At 41.9% G+C, this 26,826-nt stretch overlaps 1 protein-coding gene across 4 annotated transcripts in view; it reads right to left on the bottom strand.

Annotated features, from left to right (window-relative positions):
* The window catches only part of CDH12 (cadherin 12), a 455,772-nt gene that overhangs the window by 99,154 nt on the left and 329,792 nt on the right, over window positions 1-26,826 (bottom strand). For all 4 annotated transcript variants that reach the window (XM_081873016.1, XM_081873017.1, XM_081873019.1 and 1 more), the window contains one exon: window positions 5,856-6,150. In XM_081873016.1, the coding sequence (XP_081729142.1) occupies window positions 5,856-6,150 (295 nt within the window). The remainder of the gene's footprint in view (window positions 1-5,855; window positions 6,151-26,826) is intronic.

The raw sequence follows: 26,826 nt of genomic DNA, 5'->3' as shown, positions 1-26,826 counted from the left end.
AGCTGACTAGCAGCTATGTTGGCTCATATACCAGAAGTAATGTACCATATTTTTCACTCTACAAGACACACCAGACCACAAGACGCACCTAGTTTTTGGAGGAGGAAAACAAGAAAAAATATATTCTGAATCTCAGAAGCCAGAACAGCAAGAGGGATCGCTGCGCAGTGAAAGCAGCAATCCCTCTTGCTGTTCTGGCTTTGGGGATAGCTGTGCAGCCTGCATTCACTCCATAAGATGCACACACATTTCTCCTTACTTTTTAGGAGGGAAAAAGTGAGTCTTATAGAGCAAAATATACGGTATTTAGCACTAACTCTCAAAGTGTATAGTCCATTCTGACTAAACTAAGCCTCCTACACCTTCTATTCTTGATTCTTCAGTTTGGGAACAGACACAAGAATGTTGTAGTAAACATTAGAATATTATAGGGTTTTTTCCATGTTCCTGATTTAATAGCTACCCTAACATTATCACAATCAAACTAAATATTTAAGTGATCAATACTTGTTTGTTTATCATATTATTATGCCAAAATATGAGGTTAACTTCAGGGCAAATGTCAGGTTGTTTGCCCCAGTTACCAAGGCACCTAGTACTGGTACTGCTATCATTTACTCTTCATTCTGCTAGGCTACTGTTTAGAAAGCTTCATGTTAATTTGCTGAATTCTAATCCATCCTTTGTAATTAGCTCCACTTTTGCTACTCTGTTAATAAACACTTTTTTCTGTTTGGAAAGTGAGGAGGAATTAAATAACCGTTTAATGAGGGTGAAAGAGGAGAGCACAAAATATGGCTTGAAGCTCAACATCAAAAAAACTAAGATCATGGCCATTGGTCCCATCACCTCCTGGCAAATAGAAGGGGAAGAAATAGAGGCAGTGAGAGATTTTACTTTCTTGGGTTCCATGATCACTGCAGATGTCGACAGCAGTCACGAAATTAAAAGACCCCTGCTTCTTGGGAGAAAAGCAATGACAAACCTATATAGCATCGTAAAAAGCAGAGACATCACCTTGCAGACAAAGATCAGTATAGTTAAAGCTATGGTTTTCCCAGTAGTGATGTATGGAAGTGAGAGCTGGACAATAAAGAAGGCTGATCACCAGAGAATTGATGCTTTTGAATTATGGTGCTGGAGAAGACTCTTGAGAGTCCCATGGACTGCAAGAAGAACAAACCTATCCATTCTGAAGGAAATCATCCCTGAGTGCTCACTGGAAGGACAGATCCTGAAGCTGAGGCTCCAATAATCTGGCCACCTCATGAGAAGGGAAGACTCCCTGGAAAAGACCCTGATGTTGGGAAAGATGGAGGGCACAAGGAAAAGGGGACGACAGAGGATGAGATGGTTGGACAATGTTCTTGAAGCTATGAACATGAGTTTGACCAAACTGCAGAGGCAGTGGAAGACAGGAGTGCCTGGCATGCTCTGGTCCATGGGGTCACGAAGAGCTAAGACTAAACAACTAAATAATAACAACAACAACAAAGCAAACTGCCAACGAACATTAAAAAAAAAAGCTGGTAGAATCACACAATATCCTCAACATTATTTTTTTTTTTTATTTTTTTTAAAAAACACAAAATCAAGTGTTGAGGTTGGGGAAGAATTTACAGTGACAAAACAGTTAGCAAGGTGCATTAAGCAGATGCTTTGTCAGTTGTATACAACTCTGACAGGACAAATTGCCAGTGCATTTCTTTATTCATTTTACTGCCATGCATTTTTAAACTTGCAACCTGCTCTTCCTCTTTGAAACACTATAAACAGATGTTCTGATGTACTTATATAGAGGTCACACTTGTTAAGCATAAGTGTGGAAAGAATTGCAGGGGATTCTATTTTCTTTCTGGCTTTGCCAGCAAGCATGCATAGAAATGACCTAAATAAATAAGATTTGTAACTTGAAGCAAAATATAATTATGGGGTCAACAGGAAACAGCATGAACTATGACTCAACCCCTGTAAACATACATAGCAAGGCAGAGAGTACAGAAAACTAGACTGTGAAGGATGAAAAGGGAGGGGCAGATCCCCTTCTCCCCACCCAAATTCCTCTCTGCTGCAAGGCACTGATAGTATCTGTGCACGTTCAATATCATTCAATACCATAGTCTCATGCTGAAAGCTATTTCTAATCTTGATAAGAGTAGTCTATCAGTAGAGGCCTCAGCTGTCAGATGCACCCAGGGAAGGAGCATGGTCTCAGTGTCCAGGCAACAGAGGAGAGAGGAGGCAAAGAGGAGAGCAAATGAACCTGGCACATTAGGACCATAGCTCAGTAATGCAGAGCACACAGCTAACAAGCAGAAGGTCCCGAGTTCATTCATTAAAGGGATAAGGTTCTCTGGCTGAGAACCTGGAGAGACATTCCCAAGAAGAAAAGACAATACTGTACTGGGCGAGATGGACAAATTGTTGGGGTGCTGCAACTTTTGCAAGTAGAGGGGGGTCAGATTGTGGCCATTGTGAATAACTAAGAATGTTTCAGGGAAGGAACACATTCCAAAACAAACATACAAACCCCTTAGTAACCAAATATTAAACACCTTCCATAAGACCTTGCTAAACGGTCTCGGCTCAGTATACGTGAAGGAGCATCTCCACCCCCAACTTTCAGCTCGGACACTGAGGTCCAGAGCCAAGGGCCTTCTGGCGGTTCCCTCATTACGAGAAGCGAGGTTACAGGAAACCAGGCAGAGGGCCTTCTCAGTAGTGGCGTCCACCCTGTGGAAAGCCCTCCCACCAGATGTCAAGGAAATAAACAACTATCTGACTTTTAGAAGATGTTTGAAGGCAGCCTTGTTTAGGGAAGTTTTTAATGTTTGATGTTTTATCATGTTTTTAATATTCTGCTGGGAGTTGCCCAGAGTGGCTGGGGAAACCCAGCCAGATGGGCAGGGTATAAATAAAAATTATTATTATTATTAATATTATTATTATTATTGCTAAGCCAACGAAGGAGATGGCCACAGATACACAAGCAGAAGCAACTGATTGCATACGCTCCTGGGGCCTCCCACTGCCATGTCTGCAGCAAGTAATTGCTGTTGATATCTTAAAATGGTGGTGATGTAGAATATTTGTCTCACTTGCTCAAGTGTACTCAAACCAGAGGTGTGCATCCATTATCCAGTATGGTACGATGTCTCAAGCAGCTCCTACACAGGTCTATGCTCTTTGAGTAGCTACTACACAGAACTAATTTAATACTCAACCTTGAACAGCAGAGGTCATGAATGCCAATACCGACAGTATATCTATGTGTGGTCTGAAGAGGAGGCTCAGTAATAGATTGGGTTTTTGAAAGGAAGCTGAGGTAGAAAGTAGGCCAGTCTACATCCTTAAAGAATGCTTTTAAAGCAATTTAGGAGACAAAATGAATGGCAGGAAGAGGAAATCTTAGATGAAAACAACCGTTTCATTTTGATGATTTATAAAAAAGCTGGTATTTTTTTTAGCTTACCAAAAAAATCATACAGTTATGACACATTATTTGTTTCAGCTGAAAGATCACCCGGAGGCAAAAGAATATCATTATCGAATAATTCATGTATCAGAATACTAAATACAGGACAGCAAAGTCTTACGTTAGCAGAAAAGCTAATGTTTGTTGCTTAGAAATTGTTGGTGTTGCTAATGTAAGACTTTGCCATCCAGTATTTAGTTTTCTGATACATGAATTCTTCGATAATTATATTTCTCCAGACATCCAGTACATGGGAAGTCCCTCAGATTTATTTTTTTTTAATTCAGAATGTAATTTGCTCTTTTTTTTGCATTGTGATTTGCTTTGATTTGTTATTAATTGGGATGAATTAATAAAAAATTATTTATATAAAAAAGAAATTGTTGGTGATTAATTTAGCAGCGGAGGCATGACTTGGTCATTATGAGTATGGCTATTCTTATCACTGTGCGTATGTCAAACTCTCTGATCTCTTCCCGCTTGAGCTTAAAAAGGGTAGCACAAATAATAATAAATTCACTCTCAATTTTGCCCACATAGGCAGAGAAGTCCTGATTTAAATACTGATTGAAAGGTCTATCATAATAGGTAAAGGGTAAAGGGACCCCTGACCATTAGGTCCAGTCGTGACCGACTCTGAGGTTGCGGCACTCATCTCGCTATATTGGCCGAGGGAGCCGGCATACAGCTTCCAGGTCATGTGGCCAGCATGACTAAGCTGCTTCTGGCGAACCAGAACAGCGCACGTAAATGCCATTTACCTTCCTGCTAGAGCGGTACCTATTTATCTACTTGCACTTTGACATGCTTTTGAACTGCTAGGTTGGCAGGAGCAGGGACAGAGCAACGGGAGCTCACCCTGTCACAGGGATTCGAATCGCCGACCTTCTGATCAGCATGTACTGGGCTCTGTGGTTTAACCCACAGCGCCACCCCCGTCCCAGCTATCATAATAACTTGCCCTCAAAAGGGCATGCCTATCCAAACACCTCCCTTCTGTGTTTTCCCTCAAGGGGCAAACAACAGCTTTTTCTGCATGAAGCAAAAAAAAAAATAGCAAGGGGTAAAGTTAAATCTACATCTCGCTGAGATTCGATCCCCCACACTACCAGGGGAGCATAACGGTAACCCCATGTAGTTGTATTGGCCACATGTGGGACTTCTACATGAGAGATGTGTTTATGTTCAGGCTCCATTTTTGTAACTCTCATGTGCGCTGCATATGCAGTTGACACCTTACCAAAATAATGCTGCTTTAAAAAGGGCTACTGTCATCATGGAAATCTCAGTGATTAAACATACTTCACACACATGGAGGAGACAGGTCACCTAGAATGATCTGGCAGCAATGACTCCCTTCAATCTCCCTTCAATCTTCCTGGGGCAACTTGCTGAGAGCACCAACACGTGTGAAGATACCCCTCAACCACTACAGCTCCCATCATCTGTGGCTATTGGCCATCCTTCTTGGGGCTGATGCTCAACAATATCACCTCTATGGGCCAAGTGGATTATTTTGAGTACTTAATTGTCCATCTGTGGATTGCTATTACTTTAGATCCAAAAATTGTTTACATTAATGTATGAGTTTGTATTAGTGTTTACATGTATATCATCTGAACATGGATTAAGTTTGTTTTATTTTTGCTGTGCCATATGGGTCACTTTAAGAAAGATATTCTGTATCTTTAAGAAAGATATACCTGTAACCCAATCAATATTGTGCTTGTCCATATAACCCTACTTTGTAACAGTTGCTGCTCACTGCAGCTACTACCAGGCCATAAGAGCCACTATCCTGTAATCTAACATATGCTATGCACAGTTATTTATGGTTTTATATTATTTTTGCTGTAAAATGCGTGAGATCATGATATTGAATTTATTTGCATTACTTAGTGATTTAACTACTGATGAAGCCCAGGACGGTGAAACAAGGCCAATATTCCGGAAATCCTTGTCTTAGACTCTGTGAAAGGATTTTGTGGAACTGTAACAACCTTTCATGTGGATGGTTTGGACTTTATGAACAGATAAGTTTGGACTTTATGAACAGACACCATTACACAGATGGACCTTATACATGAACCGACTAGAGAATGATCTGATCCACTGGGTCTTCTGCTTTGTTCGTTTCTTGAACTTTATGAGTTACTTCTATTGAAATTTACAATTTGATACTATGAATAGTATACCTTATTTATCTAAGAACACAACCAGTTACGTCTTGTTTGTTTATTGAGGATGCTTTATGTGACCATATGTTTGTTTGTTGTTGTTTTGCCAGGTTCATTTCCAGAACAAATGAGGCTAAAGCGTGCAGGTTAGGTAAGAAGAGTTCCTTTAAAGAAGGAGAAGGAAGAAGAAGAGGCAGACTTACCTACTGGAGACATTTCAGGGACACTGGCAACATAAGGCCCATCGAGAAATTTTGGTTCATTATCATTAATGTCCTGCACTTTGATGATGAACTCAGATTCGGGCTCCAGTGGCTTCCTCGTATCGATGTCCACTGCTTGAGCACGGAGGGTGTAGAAAGGCTTCTCTTCGCGGTCAAGGCTCTTTATGGCATGAATGTCCCCTGTGGTCTCGTCAATGGTAAACACTGTACCAGCACCATCTCCTGATAACGTGTACTTAACACTTCCCACTCCCTTGTCCAAGTCAGAATGAAGCTTAACAGAAAAAGAGAGAAAAGGTCAAAGTAATTAATAAGAGAAATACATGGATGGAAGAACGGTAGCTTTTTCGTTTTAAGTATTAATCCAAAAATCATTTCAATCTCTAACGACATCAAATGGGAAAGTTGCTATTTCTGAGCAAGACAGGAACATTGCACAAACCCTTTGGGATCTTTAAGTGTACCTAACTCTGTTTATAGAAATTATTACAAATAACAACATGCAGATTATTTTATAATTCTTATCTCAGTTAGCCTCTGTGTTCTTCTGAGGTTGATTAGACTGAGAGTCACCAGCCTGCCCATAGCCATCCAATCAGTGTGGGTTTGGACTGCAGGAAATGTCAGTTGCACTTCTTGTGTTGTTATCTTGGAGAAGGAAGCCCCAGGTTGGAGTTAATGCTATGTATAGATACAGGACATCTTGCTTAATGACACTTCCTGTACTTGACTTCAAATGGGTTTGCACATTTCCTGTACGGGGAAATGCATGAGGTACCAAGAGAACTTTGAATGTGCTTGATATAAACACAGGGAGTGTGACATAGTTGTTATTTCTGCAAATGCACTGTTAATGCTCCAAACCACTCTTAATTTCATAGATGAATCTGGTCCTCCTGTGATCAGTGCCACTATTCTAACCACTACCACACACTGGTTTTAAATTTAAGTACAGAGGTTTCCTTCTACTCAGGGACAGCCTGTTCCATTTCATTGCCTAAAAGGCAAAATGGAAAGGTCCTGCCTCCACTATCTAAACCCTCCCCGTTATTTCCAAATCCACAGATTGTGTCCTCCAAATCATGGAGAGCCACGTGTTGTGGTGATATCACCAAACTGCCTTCTTGTTGCTGGGGCGGGCCTGCTTGGATGCCCTCTGCACCTCATTGGTTGCCCCTTTGTTGCTGGGGATAATTTTCTGTCGGTTGGGGTTTGATTGGCAACTAAGGGGCTATTTAAGGGGCTGCACAAGGCAAAGTACTTTCTCTTTCACATTGTGCAGCGGATCTCCCACCTTATAATTTAAGGTGGTGTTTTTGACCTTTCTATGCCTATCTAGGGTCATCTGTTTTTGGAACAGGGGCCTAGTAGGAATTTTGTCCATATAACCCTACTTTGTAACAGTTGCTGCTTACTGCAACTACTACCATACCAAGCTGATTGGCTGGTGCTATTTGGTTTTTGCCTACCATGTAGCAAATCATCACAACTTTGTAAGGTTGGCGGTTAGGCATTAGTTCATTCTTTGGTGGAGGGGATTATGGATTGGCTGTGTCTGCCCCTCATTTTTGTTGCTGCTGCTAGGGAATTCCATTAAAGGAATCCAGGGGCTCAATTTGCTCTGTCCGATTCCCTCTCAGGGGTAGGGCCATGCCAGAGTTCCTGGGAGCAGCTGGGGTGAACTAAGAGGTGGAAATCTGCCTCTGTGCTCCCCCAGTATGTTTTCCCTTACTGACCTCTGGAGGTTCCAGTTGTCAGTCATGTTCCTGCTGGTGCAGGTTTAGGTAGTCCGAACCAATGCCTAAGCAACCACTCACATCAATAAAGTTGTGGTCAAACTAATGTCAAAAATTCTTAAACAAATATTCTGTGTCCTGTGTGATTTATTTTGGAGGAGGTTTGGGGGTCTCCACACGCAACTAAGGAACATCATGTCTAGCTGAAAAAACATGTATCCAGAAGAACATGCCCTACAGTAGAAGACAAGGAAATATGTTTTTCAATGGTGTGAATACCACTTTTGCTAGGTAGAATACCTCTACCTAGAGGCCAGCACACATGTGTGTATAAAGGCTGACCTTAAGGTGGATTCACAAAATAAAAATAAAATAAAAAGGCTAGCTATGAAAAGTGCACCTCGTTTCAGTGATTTTGGGGTGAAGGTGCTTGAAAGAGGGGCAAAAGGCCATTAAATATTGCCCTTCCTTTGAATTTACTTCATGACTTTATCATAGTTTTGTGGCATCTTAACATTAACTGGCTTGGATCAAGTAGTCAGCTTGAAAAAGCTGTTGATTTCAGGAGATGAGGTTCTGAATGAGCACATCAGACATACCAAGCAGGACTTCAGAATCAGAAAGTTTATTGTATCTATCAGTATGAAACTCACAGTAGGACAAAGATGAAGAAGAAAATAAGAAAGAAGGCAGTAAATTCAAAGGAAGAACACACAATTGTATGTTGTCATCGGCATCACATCACTGCAGCCTTTTACATGCAGAACCCAGGCTTTTAATATAATGGTTGTCAAAAATATATTCTCTGTGCTAAGTTAATGCCAGAGCATTGAACACCTTTAGCGAGGGGGAGAAAGATCATATCTCGATCATTTTTCAACACAGTTCAGCTGAATTGCACCAGAAGGAGCATAAACTAGTAAATAACAGTTTTTATTCATATTTTTACTACCATCCAGTGGTAGGAAAGTAGCAGGCCCGGCATATGGTTCCTCCTTTAGCCTAGTGCTATAAGTAGGATGGAGGGATATTAGCTTGTGGGGGGGCACACTTCAGTTGTTCACTAATAGCACCAGTATTCCTTCTCTAACCACTAATCTTTCCTTTTTATCAACATTCCCATCCATGGATAGGCCGCTTCTGTGTTTTAAAAATACATCTATGAAGTACAGTAGTGTTATATGATAAAGAAGTACCCCCAAGTACAAAAAGAGTGCCTTTGTGATACCACTAATCTACTGAAGCCTGTCCTTCTGCACTTACAATTAAGCATTGTGACTTCCTTTCAGAGGAGACAACAGACCTGAAAACCCAGGATCTTAATACTGTTGCCAATTCCTATTAGAGACAGGGGAGGAATTCGTTCACGTCACTTTTTACAGAGGACTGATCCAATCCAACAATCCCAAAACTCACTTGCGAACCGAAGACAAACCTAAGTCACGGAATGTATTTCTCCAGATTTTGCTACGCAGTTTAGGTATACAAAAGTACAGACAAAAAAACACGTTTTATGTAAAATGTGTATTTAACATACGAATGCATTGAAAAGTGTGCATTTCATGTTAGCAAGTGCATATTTTAGTTAAAGTGTGCACTAAAATTCATGCCATGTAACTGCAGACTTTTGGATGGGATTGAGGCACTCTCTGGAGAAGATTTGGGGTGGCGGTAGGAAGTGGAAGTCATAGTAAAACTGCTCACATGGTGCTGGATACAACCATAAGAGCAGAACCTCTAAATGTCCGTATATTCCAGAGACGGTCCTGGATTTACAGAAAGCATCCCGGTTTCTGATTTGAAACGTCCCTTGTCCACAGCATCTATGCTAGGCTAGATAGGCCTCCGGTCTGATCTAGCAGGGCCATTATTATGATAAATACCCATTTAAATAGAACAGATTTCTACAGGAGTAAAAGATAAAGAATGTTAGCTGGCTGTAACCTGTCTCATTCTGATATTACACTCTAAACAGAACTCCAGATTAATTTCAGCTTGTGGGTGTACGGGACACATTGAGAAACAGTTGTTTGTGTGTGTGGCGAGGTGGAACTATACACTGGCAGCCTCCAAGGCATCTGTTTCGTGGTGGTGTTATTGTTGACATTCCCTGAACTGGATCAGATGGCATGCAAAGATTTAAAAAAATACAAATACAAAAAAAAAAAAAAATCTGCCACCAAGAGAAGCAGAGCATCTGCTGGGGCTTTCTAAAGAGCTGCTGCTTGACTTTTTGTTGCTTCCAACTTGTAAGGAAACAGAAAGCATTTGCACAGAATAAAGGCTTGCTCCTTTGATCCCAATGCATAAGTTACCTCAAATCCTTCTTGGAGAACAGACATTTATTTGGAACTGGAAAACGTCTGTTAATAGCCCTTTTGCATGCCACAAAGGACACAACTTTACAATAGACTTAAAATGCATCACGTCCATTCCTTCTCCTCAAAGAACTGCAGAAAGTGTGAGCCAACAACGAGGGAAAACAGACCCTGCCATTGGCCCTATATTTCAGGGACGTCCCTGATTTAGAGAATCCATCCTGGTTTCTTTTTTGATCCTGGAATGTCCCGCTTTTCCCTAGGATCTCCCTATTTTCATTGGAGAAATGTTGGAGGGTATGGAGTTATCTAAACCCTGAGCCATCTAAAGGCAATCCTGTATAGGGAATATTTTTAAAAATGTTTAATGTTTTATTATGTTTTTTATATACAGTGGTACCTCGGGTTAAGTACTTAATTCATTCTGGAGGTCTGTTCTTAACCTGAAACTGCTCTTAACCTGAAGCTCCACTTTAGCTAATGAGGCCTCCTGCTGCTGCTGTGCTGCCATCGTGCGATTTCTTTTCTCATCCTGAAGCAAAGTTCTTAACCTGAGGTACTATTTCTGGGTTAGCGGAGTCTGTAACCTGAAGCGTATGTAACCTGAAGCATATGTAACTTGAAGTACCACTGTATGTTGGAAGCTGCTCCGAGTGCAGGGGCAACCCAATAAGATGTGTGGGTTATAAATAGTAAAATTATCATGATGGAATGGGAATGTCCCTATTTTCATCAGAGAAATTTTGGAGGGTATGGGATAAGGACTGTTGACTGAATACTCAGCACCCATACTAAACTACAAAGCTGAGGCTTAAATCGAGCGGTTGCAGCGACCATGACAGTTACATTCTCATGAAACCACTAAAATTTAGTCATGTAAATAAATATGATCCACAATGTGCAGTCCTTTTGCAAGCAGAGCGACAGCTTTGTTTTCACAGCTCATCCCCCCACCTCATCACTTGTGGCCTGTTTACTTTTTTTATTTCAATGTTTTACCCACCCTGTGCGTTACCACCCTGACTGTAAAGAGTTTGGAATCCAAACATAAATAAAACACTGAAATAAAATGCAACATTTTCAATATTTGCAACAAGGATTCAAAGTAGAAAAGAACCATTGCTGCCTTCCTTTCAAGGACCTTACCTCATCCCTCAGTGAACCTTATTTTTTATCTCCAGCCCTCCCAGAAAAACTAGAGAAGTGGTTTACTAACAACAGGGTTACTTCTTCAATTGGTTCAATTCCACATCCTTCAGAATTCTCACCTAGGGATGTCAGAGAATTCCAACAAAAACAGAAATGGAAATTGCTGGTGTTCACTTATCCATCCCATCTGGAACATGAATCAATGTGGCAAAAATATTGGTATTCACTTTTGTAGATTTTTTTCAGTCCATAAAGGTAAAGGTAAAGGGACCCCTGACCAGTCCAGTCGTGGCCGACTCTAGAGTTGCGGCACTCATCTTGTTTTATTGGCCAAGGGAGCCAGCGTACAGCTTCCAGGTCATGTGGCCAGCATGACTAAGCCGCTTCTGGCAAACCAGAGCAGCACACGGAAACGACGTTTACCTTCCCGCTAGAGCAGTACCTATTTATCTACTTGCACTTTGACGTGCTTTTGAACTGCTAGGTTGGCAGGAGCAGGGACCGAGCAACGGGAGCTCACCCCATCACGGGGATTTGAACCGCCGACCTTCTGATCGGCAAGTCCTAGGCTCTGTGGTTTAACCCACAGCACCACCCGCATCCCTTTTCAGTCCATAAATGGTACCTAATTGATTTCATCCCTCCCCTTTCATTGCATTTCCTTTGCTTTGAAATGAATGTCATAATGATGTTATAGGTTTTGGTAGAATTAGCAAAAGTTAGAATGAAGGTGTGCCAAACACAGAAATTCCTGCACTTAGCCCAGGGGTCTGCAACCCGCGGCTCCGGAGCCACATGTGGCTCTTTTACACCTTTGCCGCGGCTCCGGGGTGAATACTAGCGAGGAGAGGAGACGCATTGTGCACCCCGACACTCCCCACTGTGGCGCTGTACTGGCTGTGACGTCGCATGGGGGCGGTGCGTGCGTTAGTCACGCACCGTCCCGACGTCACCTTCCCGCCCACTCGCCACATTGCAAGGGGCATGTACGCTGGTCACTGCATTGAAAGGGGGCATGTACGCTGGTCACTGTTTTGAAGGGGAGTGAAGAACACACACACACAAAAAGGTAACTTGTTAATTTAACGTTTATTTCTATGAGGAGGAGTAATTCTGAGGGGTCAAACAAAGAAATAATAAAAAAGTGACAAAAAAGTTATTTTTATAATGACGAGTTTTGCGGCTCCCAGTTTTTTTTCCCTTCGGAAACGGGTCCAAGTGGCTCTTTTTGTCTTAAAGGTTGCAGACCCCTGACTTAGCCTATGCTAACAGACCAAATTAGCCTGGTAAGGCTGGCCTGAATGCAGCCTTAAGAAACATAGAAGATTCATGACCCTGACAAAAGGTGAGACATTCAGCAGCTGACAAGGAAGCTGGAGGTTGCCAAGCATGTGTGATGGCTCCACAGCAAGACAAGAGTTCTCTTAAAACTGAGGTTTTGAGCAGGGGCTTTTGGGTAGAAGAAAAGGAGGGGACAGAACTCCACATGGGAGCTGAAGGCCAGAACCATCTTGGCAGGCTGAGAGATGCTCAGGATGCCTTGGAAATCCAGTGCTGCATGGCTGGGTGACAAGCTGCTGTTGAGATGTAACGCACTGATGATCAAGGTGTCTCCCCTGCCAGGTAAGTTGAATGCAATGTTCAAAAAAGAGATGTCAGAAAGAGGTTTTCAGGAAAAGAAATCTAGGTTTCATCAAGAAATCTTGAATAGTGATGTTAAAATTTTATCAAAAATGTATAAATTATTACTTGAGTGGCATACAAAGGATGAAGAAGTAAAATCGGTTATGATTCAGTGGGCCAAAGATTTTGGTTATAATATACTACTTGATGAGTGGATAAAATTGTGGAAAGAAGGAATGAAATTCACTGCATGCACTACAATAAAAGAAAATGTTATGAAAATGATGTATAGATGGTATGTAACACCAGTGAAACTTGGTAAGATGTATAAAGTCAGTAATAAATGTTGGAAATGTCAGGAAAAAGGAGGAAAATTTTATCACATGTGGTGGGAGTGTAAGAAAGTAAAAGGTTTCTGGGAAATGATTTATAATGAGATGAAGAAAATGTTGAAATATACTTTTGTTAAGAAACCAGAAGCATTTTTATTAGGAATATTAGGGAATGAAATTAAAAAGAAGGATGTGAAGTTATTTAGGTATGTAGTGACAGCAGCTAGAATTTTGATGGCCCAGAAATGGAAACAGGAAGAAATGCCGACGAGGGAAGAATGGAGAATGAAACTGATGGAATATGCAGAAATGGATAAATTAACGGGGAAAATTTGGAACCAACGCGATCAGAGATTCACTGAGGACTGGAATAAATTTACAGAGTATATCAAAAATGTATGTGAGGAACAATTAACGCTTGTTGGCTTTCAAGAAGCTCTGTGAAAATGATTGATAGAAATGTTGCTTAAAATATATGATGAGATTAAGATTGTTAAAGCGCAATATAAATTTAAGAATATATTACTCAAATGTGAGTAATTGTGATAATATGGAAAATTGTCAGACAGGCTGAGGGAAGCCTAAAAGATGTATATGTTAGAAGTGGATGTTAAACATGGATGGAATGCATATTGGAAATTGAATAAAAAATAATCAAAAAAGAGAGAGATGTAACACACTGAACACTCTCCAGTGCAGACTCAGGTGTAAATATGTGTTAATGAACAATATCTCTGATATGACGGTCTCCACTTCTTCTTGATTCCCAACGGAAGCACAACCCTGGCCATTTGAGCTAACTCTTAGGGGCTGAGGGGTCTTCACACCCCACAATAAAACATTTCAGGGGGGCGGACCTCCCCAGTCAATGAACATTGCCATTCAAAGGTGTGTGTGTGTACTGTGTCATGTGATTTATTATGTGGGGGACAGGGCTTACCTGGGCCCCCACAATGTTTTATTGAAGGGGCCTGGAGCCCCCTGAAATTCTGCTACAACTCAGTAGAGATTAGGGGTTCTGTGCAACCTTTGTAATAATAACTACATAAGTAATTAATTACATAAATTATGTAGTTTTGCCACAGTGGAGCATACCCTCCAACATTTCTCCAATTGAAAAAGGGAGACCCTATTCTGTAATTGATAATAAAAATAATAATGTTACAATTTATACCCGACCCATCCAACTGGGTTGCCCCAGACACTCTGGATGACTTCCAACACATATAAAAACATAATAAACAATTAAACTTTTTTTTTTTTTAAAAAAAAAAACCTTTTCTAACCTTTAGAAGTCTTCTAAAGTTATGAAGTTACTTATCTCCTTGGCTCGGGGGGGCGCATAACCCCATACCCTCCAGCTTTTCTGTTATGAAAATAGGGACATCCTAATAAAAAGTGGAACATTCTGGGATCAAAGCAGAGACCAGATGGCTTCTGTAAATCTTGGACTGCCTGTGGAAAATAGGGATGCTTGGAGGGCCTGGGACAATGCAATGAGTAGCATAGTTTTTGGAGGAAGGCAAACTGCAGCAGGAAACCAGTACAGTATGCAGTCAATACAGGGTAGAATGGACAGCAGTGCCTCTTTACTTTTCTTCTCAACACTTAGGAAGTTTCTTTCTCCTTTCAAATCAACCCAGAACGTCACCAAGGAGAGGAAATGAGCTCTGTGCTCTCCCAAATGGTGAAAAAAATGGAAGAATACCACTACTGAGAATGGGTTCTACAAGCTTAAATAGACAGTATGGTATAATGGTTAGCATGTCAGACCTGGGAGACCAGGGTTCAAATCACACTGGGTGACCCTTGGGCCAGTCACTACCTCTCAGCTCACCCTACCTCACAGGGTTGTGGTGCCCTTTCAAATCTTGTGACCTTGTGATTTTGGACCATGTGATCCAAACTGCTCCACACTGCTGGAAAAGGAATGGAAGAATTGCACGACACTTCCAAAGCTGGGGTCGTCCCCCCCCCCCACCCGCAAGCAATTAAGATTTCTGTCCATCTTCCATCAAAAATGTATATTTTGCTGGGAAAGTGACCAGTTTTCAACTCAGTCCCATTACCCTCCTTTCTGATAGCCACCAGAAGCATTTTATTCATTACTGAAAATTTACAGCCTCTTGTTTAAGAGGAGCATAACAAACCCCACGCAGCAGTACACTAATAGAGAATGTGCGTGATAAAAACGAGCTGCCTGTAGCTCTCTTTGAGAAACTGTTTATTAAGAGCTTTGTCTGGATTGACTTCAAAATGATTATCCTTTGTCATTTTGCCTGCCACAGCACTGCGCTAAAGTCAATAAGGAGAGCGGTAGTCTTCTTTATGGGATTTGCCAAAGCAGAGTGCTCTTAGTCCATTCAATCGAAGAATGCATAATAGCTGTGATCATCTGGATTATCACCGCACAAAGATGGATATCAAAGGTCTTGAAGTAGCAGCAGAGCAAATACTTTGCCTAACCTACAATGGTAAGCCGGAGTGTGCAAATCAGAGCTGTTGGCTTGTCTATGTTTTCTCTGCATTTTGTATTCTGCTACAGATATTTCAACTATAAGGATATAGTGACTTGGAAAGGATTGAGTCCCTTTTTTTTGTATTCTAAAATTGATGTCTATGACCTATACAATTCCTGTAATAGTTTATGCTACAGTCTTATACTTATCCAGGAGCATGTCCCATTGAAGAAGAAGAAGAGAAGAGTTTGGATTTGATATCCCGCTTTACCACTACCCAAAGGAGTCTCAAAGCGGCTAACATTCTCCTTTCCCTTCCTCCCCCACAACAAACACTCTGTGAGGTGAGTGGGGCTGAGAGACTTCAGAGAAGTGTGACTAGCCCAAGGTCACCCAGCAGCTGCATGTGGAGGAGCGGAGACGCGAACCCGGTTCACCAGATTACGAGACTACCGCTCTTAACCACTACACCACACTGGCTCTCATTGAACTCAAAAAATCTACTGAAGAAAGCACGCCAGTACGTTTCCGAGCACAATTCAAAGTGTTGGTGCTGACCTTTAAAGCCCTAAAAGGCTTTGGCACTGTATATCTGAAGGAGCGTCTCCACCCCCATCATTCATTTAAGATCCAGCTCCAAGAGGCTTCTAGTGGTTCCCTCACTGCAAGAAGTTGCAGAGGGCCTTCTCGGCAGTGGCACCCTCCCTGTAGAATGCTCTCCCATCAGATGTCAAGGAGATTGATAACTATATAACATTTAAAAGACATCTGAAGGCAGCACTGTTCAGGGACGTTTAAATGTTTGATGTCTTAACTGGTTTTAATTTGTTGGAAGCTGCCCAGAGTGGCTGAGGGAACCCAGTCAGATGGGTGGCAAACAAACAAACAAATGAATAAATAAATAAATGTCATTATCAACATCGTCATGAAGTTGTTACAATAACATTTGTTACATTTAACATTTGGAAAAAGAAGGTGCCGGTATTGCGTAACCTTGAGTACCCTCAGAAAAAAGGCACAGTGTAAATTAAGCCGACATAAGGCACACCAGATCCTAACCCTGGCAAAGGAAAAGCAAGCTTTTGAAATAGTGTTTGAATTACACTACCCTGTTTGCTCCGTATAGTTAAAGCTATGGTTTTCCCAGTAGTGTATGGAAGTGAGAGCTGGACCATAAAGAAGGCTGATCGCCGAAGAATTGATGCTTTTGAATTATGGTGCCAGATTTGAAACTTTATTATGAATCAGCAGCTTTCTGCTGGTTGAAGGATTGGCTGCTTCTTAAAAACACAGACATTTTAGATTTGGAAGGTTTTAACAACTTTTTTGGGTGGCATGCATATTTGTGGTACGACAAAGTGAAGATTCATAAAGGTTTTAAAAGTCATATTGTCAGGAAAGCATTGTACAATGTGTGGACTAGATATAAAGACCTACTGGAGAACAAAACTCCAAGGTGGCTTTCATCAATGGAGGCAAAAGCTGTGAAAAGACTTAATATGGAGTCCACATGGCCGAGGTATTGGGAAATTTTAGAACAGGAGGGTAGTAATTTTAAATTGAAGAGTTTTGAGAAACTAAAGGATAAAGTCAGAGACTGGCTTCACTATTATCAAATAATGGAGGTTTACAAGATGGACAAGAAAATTGGTTTCCAGGTGGAGAAATCTAAACTGGAAACAGAATTGTTAGAATCCAGTACTAAGAACTTATCAAAAATGTATAACTTGCTGCTGAAATGGAATACGGAGGATGAAACTGTTAAATCAGCTATGATCAAGTGGGCACAAGATATTGGTCATAATATTATGTTCGCTGACTGGGAAAGGTTGTGGACCACCGGCATGAAATTCACGGCATGTAATGCCTTGAGAGAAAATATTATGAAAATGATATATAGGTGGTACATGACCCCAGTCAAGCTTGCAAAAATTAACCACTTGTCAGATAACAAATGTTGGAAATGTAAAGAGAATGAAGGTACATTTTTTCACCTTTGGTGGACATGCCCAAGGATTAAGGCTCTCTGGGAAATGATATATAATGAAATGAAAAAGATGTTTAAATACACTTTCCTGAAGAAACCAGAGGCCTTTCTCCTGGGTATGGTAAGCCATGTGGTGTTAAAAAAGGACAGAACTTTGTTTTTGTATGCCACAACAGCAGCAAGGATCCTTATTGCAAAGTATTGGAAGACATCAGATCTACCCACTCTGGAAGAATGGCAGATGAAGATGACAGATGAAGATGACAGACTACATGGGACTCGCAGAGATGACGGGCAGAATCCGAGACCAGGAGAAAGAGACAGTGGAAGAAGATTGGAAGAAATTTAAGGACTATTTTAATAAATATTACAAGATTAAAGAATGTTAGATTGACATGGATTTTAAAATATTGGTTTTCAGAGATATTAGAGTAAGAAAAGAAATGGAATTAGTAAAAAACTTTTGGGAAATAAGGGAATGGACTTGCTGATGGAATAATGAAATTAGAATACAAAATGGTGAGGTATGAGGAAGTCGGGGAAATAAGGTTGAGAAAATAAGTTTTGAAATTATACTTGTTATTTTTTGTTTGTGTTTGTTTTCATTGTAGTTGTTTTGTATTTGTATGTTCTTATTGGAAAATCTAATAAATATTATTAAAAAAAAAAAAAAGAATTATGGTGCTGGAGGAGACTCTTGAGAGTCCCATGGACTGCAAGAAGAACAAACCTATCCATTCTTAAGGAAATCAGCCCTGAGTGCTCACTGTTAGGACAGATCCTGAAGCTGAGACTACAATACTCTGGCCACCTCATGAGAAGAGAAGACACCCTGGAAAAGACCCTGATGTTGGGAAAGATGGAGGGCACAAGGAGAAGGGGACAACAGAGGACGAGATGGTTGGACAGTGTTCTCGAAGCTACCAGCATGAGTTTGACCAAACTGCGGGAGGCAGTGGAAGACAGGAGTGCCTGGAGTGCTCTGGTCCATGGGGCACGAAGAGTCGGACACGACTAAACGACTAAACAACAACCACACCTAAATAGTGCATTTAATATTTTAAAAAAATGCATGTCTGAGAGGCTACAACTCATTATATGTATATACAACAGAAAGCATAAAGGCTATGTATAGGTAGTTTCCTTAATCCAACCAGCCTATCTGCATGTTTCCCAGGATGCACACCGAGTTGTGGGCATGGAAGTGATGCCTCATTCACTTCCAGGTAGGGGAATGTATTTGTGATAGAACTTTCTTTGAGTCAGTGAAAAAGGTTGGAACACACAATACATTAACTTACCATTATGAATGTGGGCTGATATATAATATTTCCATTCCTAAGCAAGAGCAAGGCCTTTTAGGTAGCTGCCCCACAGCTGAAAAACAATGAAGGAACAGATCGTCCCCTGGAACAAGTGTGGGGAACTGGCTTTTGGTTTTCCTAGAACAGGGATGGGGAAGTGAATCACTGCATATTTGGTGCTGCTGAGAGCAAGCTCATTTGAATGTGTATTCTCTTTGCCCATGAGCTGATTGGTGCTAACAGTCAGGGGCATAGCATGGAGGGAGGTCTAGGGGGGCATAGCCCTAAGCACATGATTTTGAGTAGGCATGAACCAAGCACCCCCATACAGGAATCCCCATCCCACCCTGCCTGCCACTGGGGGACTCTGGTAAGTCTTCACTAATCCTGGAGGGTGCATTCCACCATTTTAGCGGTAAATGATTGAAAAGTACAGCAATGACAAACCTAGACAGCATCTTAAAGAGCAGAGACATTACCTTGCCAACAAAGGTCCGTATAGTTAAAACTATGGTTTTCCCAGTAGATGGAGGGCAAAAGGAGAAGGGGACGACAGAAGACAAGATGGTTGGATGGTTGGATAGTTCTCGAAGCTACCAGCATGAGTTTGACTAAACTGCGGGAGGCAGTGGAAGACAGAAGTGCCTGGCGTGCTCTGGTCCATGGGGTCACGAAGAGTCGGACATGACTAAAGAACAACCCTGTTTGCTGGCTTAATTTAAACCAGGTTGGCAGTTCACTACACTGAGTTGAATGGACTTGGGATCCAACCTAAGTCTCTCACTTTTTGGTCCTGAGGGTGTTCCGCTGGTTGCAGCTCTGCCAGAAACCTTCTGAATCCTAACCCGACACATCGCCAGATCTTGCTATAAAAGATTGCCCTATTAAGTGAATTTTTACTATATTACTGATGTGTGGCCCTTGTACTTTTAGTCACTCCATCAAAACATGTACAAAACATGGTATCTTATATCTCTAATACTTTGAGTACAGTCGCTGATCTTAAAATGAATGCTATTTTGTGTGTGTGTGTGTGTGTGTGTGTGTGTTACCTTAAACTGTTAGGATTTATAGCTTGATTTACATTGTACTAATGTGATGAAATTGCTAAATGTATTCAATAATCTATCCCTATCTAACAGACGTATCAAATAATAGCTAAACCATTTCTCTGTTGGTGTCTGTCTTTTTTTCTTTTTTCTACAATACCCTGATTCATAAATTGGAGTAGAAAACTCATCTCATTTAATTATATTGCTTGGGAGACATTCATGAACTTTACGTAAGTATTATTTTAAGAAAGTTGACTATTTTTAATTTAAATAAAATATACATTTGTTTGGTTTGTCAGGCAATTGAACAGAGTAACTAATTGAGCCTGAAATTGAAATGAATTTAATAGCCATTCACCTCCTCTATAAAAACAGGGTCGTTCACTGTACCAAGAGATATTGACTTAACAAGTAATTAATGGCTATTTAATGCAATAGGAATGATCTTGCTAATATGGGTGTTCTCCATGGGGCTCAATAGAGCCTGTTCCACCCTCCTCAATGACTATTTTAAGGTCATTTCAAAAAATGGGAAGCCTGGGTGCATCTCCTGTATTCACACTCAACCTGTCTTATTTGCATTAAAGAAGTTACTCAAATATTTGAATGAGAGCATAGAGATACAGAGATGTTAGGAGCGTTACCCTTACAGAGATAACTGCTTCCACGAGGTTCATCCATTTAATGCATTAACACACTAAACATACAATACAATACAAATCTTTATTAGGGTCATAGGCCAGCATAGATGAAACATAGATTATGGTGGAAAAGTCAGAAACGTATATACAGTGGTACCTCGGGTTAAGTACTTAATTCATTCCGGAGGTCTGTTCTTAACCTGGAAGGACTCTCCTCCCTGCAAGAGAGGGGAGTGGTTGTGGCCGGGAGCCGGACTCCGCCTCAAGCAGGGGGCGTTTGCCCCCTGCCTCCCACTCACCTGGCTGGTGCCCACGCCCTCGGCCAGGCACCCAACCAGGTGCCTTCAAGGGGCGGGTACAGCAGCCTAAATTGCTGCAGCGCCAGCCTCCAGCCCTCACTTTTTGTCGTCCCGTCGCGAGTCACCCACCCTCCACTCCCTTAGACCAGGGTTTCCAGTTTTCTTTTGGCCTTGCTATGGACCTTAGGTTGGTCACCCTGGTTGTCCGGGGGGCCTGGTAGGAATTTTTACATTTGGCATTAGGCTTTTTGGTTTTTTCGCCTACCTCGTAGCAATCGTCACAACTTTCGTGGTATTGGTGGGTAGGTTAGGCATTGGAATAATGTGTTGTGGTGTCAAAGGACTAGGTGTGGCCATCGCCTGCACCTTCAATTTTGGGGTATTCCGTTAAAGGAATCTGGCGGTCGTGTATTCTGTCCGATGCCTGCTTGGCGGGAGGCCATGGCACGACCCTCGGTGACATCAGGGGAGAGCTTATAGTTGGATTAGCATCAACAGGCTCCACCTACTGGTGAATAAACCCCCTTTGTTTTTTAGACTCACCCTTCTCCGAGTGGGTGGAGTCAGCTGACGTAATCCAATGCCTAAGCCAATACCTTTTCACTTGCTGTAATCAATAAAGTTGTGGCCTTTTCTTGCCCATTAACCTTATATCACGTGTCCTTGTGTTTCATTCCACTGCGCGGGGTTCGGGTCCTCGAACCACAACTGTTCTTCACCTGAAGTACACTTTAGCTAATGGGCCTCCTGCTGCCACTGTGCCGCCGGAGCACAATTTCTGTTCTTATCCTGAAGCAAAGTTCTTAACCTGAAGCATATGTAACCCGAGGTACCACTGTACTTCATTTTAACCTTCCACCGTTTGAGCCAGTTCTGTTCTCTCAGTTTCTCATTTCTTCATTCATAAACTCAGTTGAAACCCAGTGGACCCATTCCATCAATGTGGGGGTTTGTGGAATGATGAACTGATCCTGGCCCTAATGCCATACCAATTCTTACCCTGCCTGTTGCTGTCGATAAAGATTTGACCTGATTTTATCCCATCACCGTTCTGCAGCCTGGTTATTTGCTGCTCTTGTGGGTCATGTAATATGCTTGCCTGGGCAAAAAATATAAGGGTACTGCTGCCCAAAATGGTCCTTTGAGGCCAAGCAATCTCCTGGCTATTCTATTCTGCTGCTAAGGTGTTGCAATCGGTGATTTTTTTGGGGGGGGGGCTGTCTCTCTCTCTCTCTCTCTCTCTCTCTGTGTGTGTGTGTGTGTGTGTCATTTTTTGTTCTTTGGTTTAAGTACTTTGATCATTTTATGTTTTGTTCTTTAGCATTGCTTGTATTAGCTGCCTTAAGGAAACTACGCCCAAATGTCAGGATATAAATATTTTAAATTACTTAATAAATTAGGCAGCTCAACCACTTTCTCTCATGCTTGAAAGGCTCTTTAACCCCTTCTTCCCTAGTGTGAATCACAAATGTGTTCTCTGAAAGTTATTGACCGTAGCAGCTCACTCTCACGGGAAGTTAAGAGACAGGGAAGGGAAAAAATGAAGAGCTGAGGTGCTTAAACGGAGGAATCTGCCCAAGCCTCTATTGCTGTTCACATTAGGAGAAGGTTAACAAGTTCTTTGCTTTTCTCTCAGATGTTATTGGGCTGAGTCAGTGTTCGTTGCCCTCTAGTTATAGCTTAGATGAAAATTATACCTCTGGCGTGCGTTACCAGTGGGATACCTCATAGAGGAGGAGGAACAGAAGGCCCCAGCCATGCAACAAGCCTTGGATCAGACTCCATCTGGGGGTGAGGAGCCAGGAGCCAGTGGTGAGGCTGGGGAGGGGGTCATTACACCAGGGGGAAGTTCAACCCCTGACATTGGGGCTGAATGGGTCCCAAGCCAAATGAAGAGGCAGTACATTAACTGTCACATAGATAGCTACTCTATCTGAAAAAGTGACAACTAGGATTCATCAGGAGCAAAGATATCCTAGGAAGTAAGACCCTTCTCTCAGAGTTGATAGAAGTCTGCTGAAACTGGGGTGTGGCTTCAACAGCTCCAGATTATTATTATTTTTATAAACACACACACACACACACACACACACAGTGTTTGGCTGGAAAAGCTGCTGGAATATTTGTGCACCAGTCCAACCTGCTACCGGATTGCCTGCCTATACCAGACCAAACTGTGGCCTGTTCTGACTTTCCCTTGAACCTTGCAGTCAACACTGCTTGCTTGGACTCTGGCTTTGAACCAGTCCTGAATACCGTTTTAGTTTTTGCCAGCAGGTCTCCTGGTTAATCAGGTCCCCCTCTTGTAAAAGAACCGCCCCCTGGGGACTTAAACAATAGAACTTATCAAATTAATTCAGAATTTAACACACCACAGGTTTTTCACTCATAAAGCTGTGCCACTCAGAAGAAATCATGTCACGCTGCGAAGGCCGATCAGTGCACTTTGTAACGTAAAAGGGTCTCTCTGCAGCTTCACTTTGTGCTTCAGTGGAAAAATTAAGTCCAGCAACAAAGAGACAGGGGGTGGAAGGAAAAAAAACCCCTCTCATTAAGTGTTATTGAGGCAGTCACTAAGGAAGGAACTCTCTGAGGAAGTAGTAGATAAAACGATCTTGGAAAGGACAGAAAAAGAAAAAGAAATGAGCCTCTTTTACAAGGTTAACAACTCAAAGTCCGTCGCCGAAGGCCAAGCAGATACAATAGTGGGATTGCATGCAAAGTGGGGAAAAGAGTAAATGCAGATGTCAAGGCATGCCAGCAGTCTGGAGGATTGAGGTTGTTTGAGCTGAAACACTGCTTTTTAGAAAATTCCAAATCCAGCAAACATTTCAAAATCTGAATTTGACCTGTAGAACAGGGTGGAGAAGCCTCTCTAGTTCAAAGGGCTACGTTTCCACTTGGGCAACTCTTCTGGGGTTTGTAGGGCAGTGGTGGGTGGAGCCAGAAACTCCCCCCCCCCCAAAAAAGTGGTGACTATTATATTCAAGCCACTGAAAACTTAGAGGTTTCTCTGACTTATGTAAGCTCCTCAAAGCCTCCCCCCTCCCTTTATTGGACGTTGACGGATTTCTTTTTAAAAAGCTTCAACATTAATTCTAATTGAATAATTTTAAAAGTAGTTGTGCGTTACATATCAGCAGAATGGTGTCAGAACAGTTTAGCCTGAGGGGTTAAGCAGCAAAAAGGTTAGCAGAGATCCACCTGGTCCTGGAAAACTGTTTATTCTAGATAGGAGAGTAGCCTCAATAGGGTTTTTCAGTCTGACCAAATCATTAGTTGGGTGTAGACGACAGAGCTTGCCTGCTAATTGATTGGCTGACTTGCTTTCTCTTGAGCTTTACCTGCCTGGCTCGTTTTTGACCAACAGCCTAAACAATGGGGTGACAGTGTAGCATAAGTTTAACTTCTCCAGTTCTGCCTCTAGATAAAGCTTTCACGAGTACATCCTTTTTGCTCACTTTCTTTTCTCTTCACCCCTCCACTCTTCTTGCCTTCTTGCCCTCTGGCCTCTATCTCTGCCATCCTATGCACTCTCAGAATTATGAATTTCAGTCCATTTCTTACACTGCCCACTTCCTGCAGTCACTTTGGATTCTGTTTCTTATCTTGTGGGACTTGACTTCTGTTAAATAAATCATGACACGGTGTCATAGGTCATGTGTTGTTGTTCATCTGAGGTTGTATTTTCCTAATTTTTAGGCCTGCTAATTTTATGCCCTAATACATAAAACCACGGGACTGGCGCTGATATATAAAACTATGGGATGCGGGTGGGACTGTGGTCTAAACCACAGAGCCTAGGGCTTGCCGATCAGAAGGTCGTGGTTCAAATCCCTGTGATGGGGTGAGCTCCTGTTGTTTGGTCCCAGCTCCTGCCCACCTAGCAGTTCGAAAGCACATCAAGTGCAAGTAGATAAATAGGTACCGCTCCAGCGGGAAGGTAAATGGCGTTTCCGTGCACTGCTCTGGTTTGCCAGAAGCAGCTTAGTCATGCTGGCCACATGACCCAGAAGCTGTCTGCGGACAAACGCCAGCTCCCTCGGCCTATAGAGTTAGATGAGCGCCGCAACCCCAGAGTCGTCTGCGACTGGACCTAATGGTCAGGGGTACCTTTACCATTACATAAAACCACATGATTAAAAGCGGGTGCACTCCCCCCCCCATGACTGTATTTTTATCAATATACACATTTTTATGCACCCTTACCCTAGTATATACATTTTTACTTGGCTGGATAACAGCACTACAAAATCCAGAGAAATGCAAATTTCAAAGAATGGCTGCATTTCAGTTTTCATATTAATTCAGAAACATCAAAATAGGTAGATTCACTGTACCATCTTTCTCCACCATCCCAGAATGCACATCTTATTGCATGGCCACTCGGTAAACAAACAAAGCCAAGGAGTGCTAGGAGGCGTTCCATTTAACTTGAAAGCAAAAGACAAACAGATACAACCTTGTCTCCCTTTCAGGAAATGTGCCGTTTGCTGCAGGCACTGAAAGAAAATTGATTCAAATCCACTGCATTTGTTGAGGTCAAAGATTTTAAAGGGTTCATATAAAGCTAGTGCTTAATTTGACAGTGATGGAGACCCTCAGGAGCAAACGCATCTTTTGCTGTGTTTTTCTATGTTCTTCTTTTCACAAAAGTCTGTTCGGATTTTGAGAGCATTATATCTGAATCCGACGTGGAAGCCTTTTACACTGATCTGCTGAATATTACTTTTTTTATTTTGATTTCTGAATTACATGGGCTATGCACTACCAACTTTGCCCATTTTTATATTACTGCATATATAATACAGTATCTGAAGAAGTGTGCATGCACACAAAAGCTCATACCAATAACAAACTTAGTTGGTCTCTAAGGTGCTACTGGAAGGATTTTATTATTATTATTATTTTGTATATACAGTGGTACCTCGGGTTACATACACTTCAGGTTACATATGCTTCAGGTTATAGACTCCGCTAACCCAGAAATAGTGCTTCAGGTTAAGACCTTTGCTTCAGGATAAGAACAGAAATCGTGCTCAGGCGGCACAGCAGCAGCAGGAGGCCCCATTAGCTAAAGTGGTGCTTCAGGTTAAGAACAGTTTCAGGTTAAGAATGGACCTCCAGAATGAATTAAGTACTTAACCTGAGGTACCACTGTACAGTAGTGCCCCGCAAGACGAATGCCTCGCAAGACGAAAAACTCTCTAGACGAAAGGGTTTTCCGTTTTTCGAGGCGCTTCGCAAGACGAATTTCCCTATGGGCTTGCTTCACAAGACGAAAACGTCTTGCAAGTTTTTTTCCCTTTCCCCCCCTTTTTCTAAGCCGCTAAGCCACTAATAGCTGCTTAGCCGCTAAGCCGCTAATAGCGCTAAGCCGCTAATAGGGGTGCTTCGCAAGACGAAAAAACCGCAAGACGAAGAGACTCGCGGAACGAATTAATTTCGTCTTGTGAGGCACCACTGTATAACATTTCACATGGGACTGATGACATTGTTTCTCTCTAGCCAACATTTCCTGTATTTTGTAACCATTCACTGTAACATGATATATATAATAAATATAACAGATGCCAATGCTTCACTGACAAACTAATTGTTGGGGTATTCAGAGTGGGAGAGTACTCCCAGATGAGCTAGAGTTCATCAAAATTAATACAGATCACAAGTACCTCAGTGCACCTCTATTCAGCCCAGTAACTAGAAAAATAAGAAAATGTGAGCAAGCATGGGGTAAAGGTTAAAAGTGCTTGGATGGGGTTGGAAAAAAATGAGCTTAAACCCATTCCCAGCTATGAAGTTCATTGGGTAATCACAACCTAACCTTTGTCTTGGGGGAGCAGGAAGAATGGTGTTTGCCACCCAAAACTTCTTGGAGTAAGGACTGAATGTTAATTGTTATGAAATTGCAAGGTAAAAAAGGTAAAGGTAAAGGTAAAGGTAAAGGACCCCTGGATGGTTAAGTCCAGGTCAAAGGTGACTATGGGGTTGCAGCGCTCATCTCGCTTTCAGGCCAAGGGAGCTGGCGTTTGTCCACAGACAGCTTTCCG

Source organism: Podarcis erhardii, assembly GCF_964252035.2.
Source record: "Podarcis erhardii genome assembly, chromosome: 8".
NCBI classification, from domain to species: Eukaryota; Metazoa; Chordata; class Lepidosauria; order Squamata; family Lacertidae; genus Podarcis; species Podarcis erhardii.
Note: the sequence above shows the minus strand (reverse complement) of the source record. Positions and strands in the feature narration are given on the sequence as shown.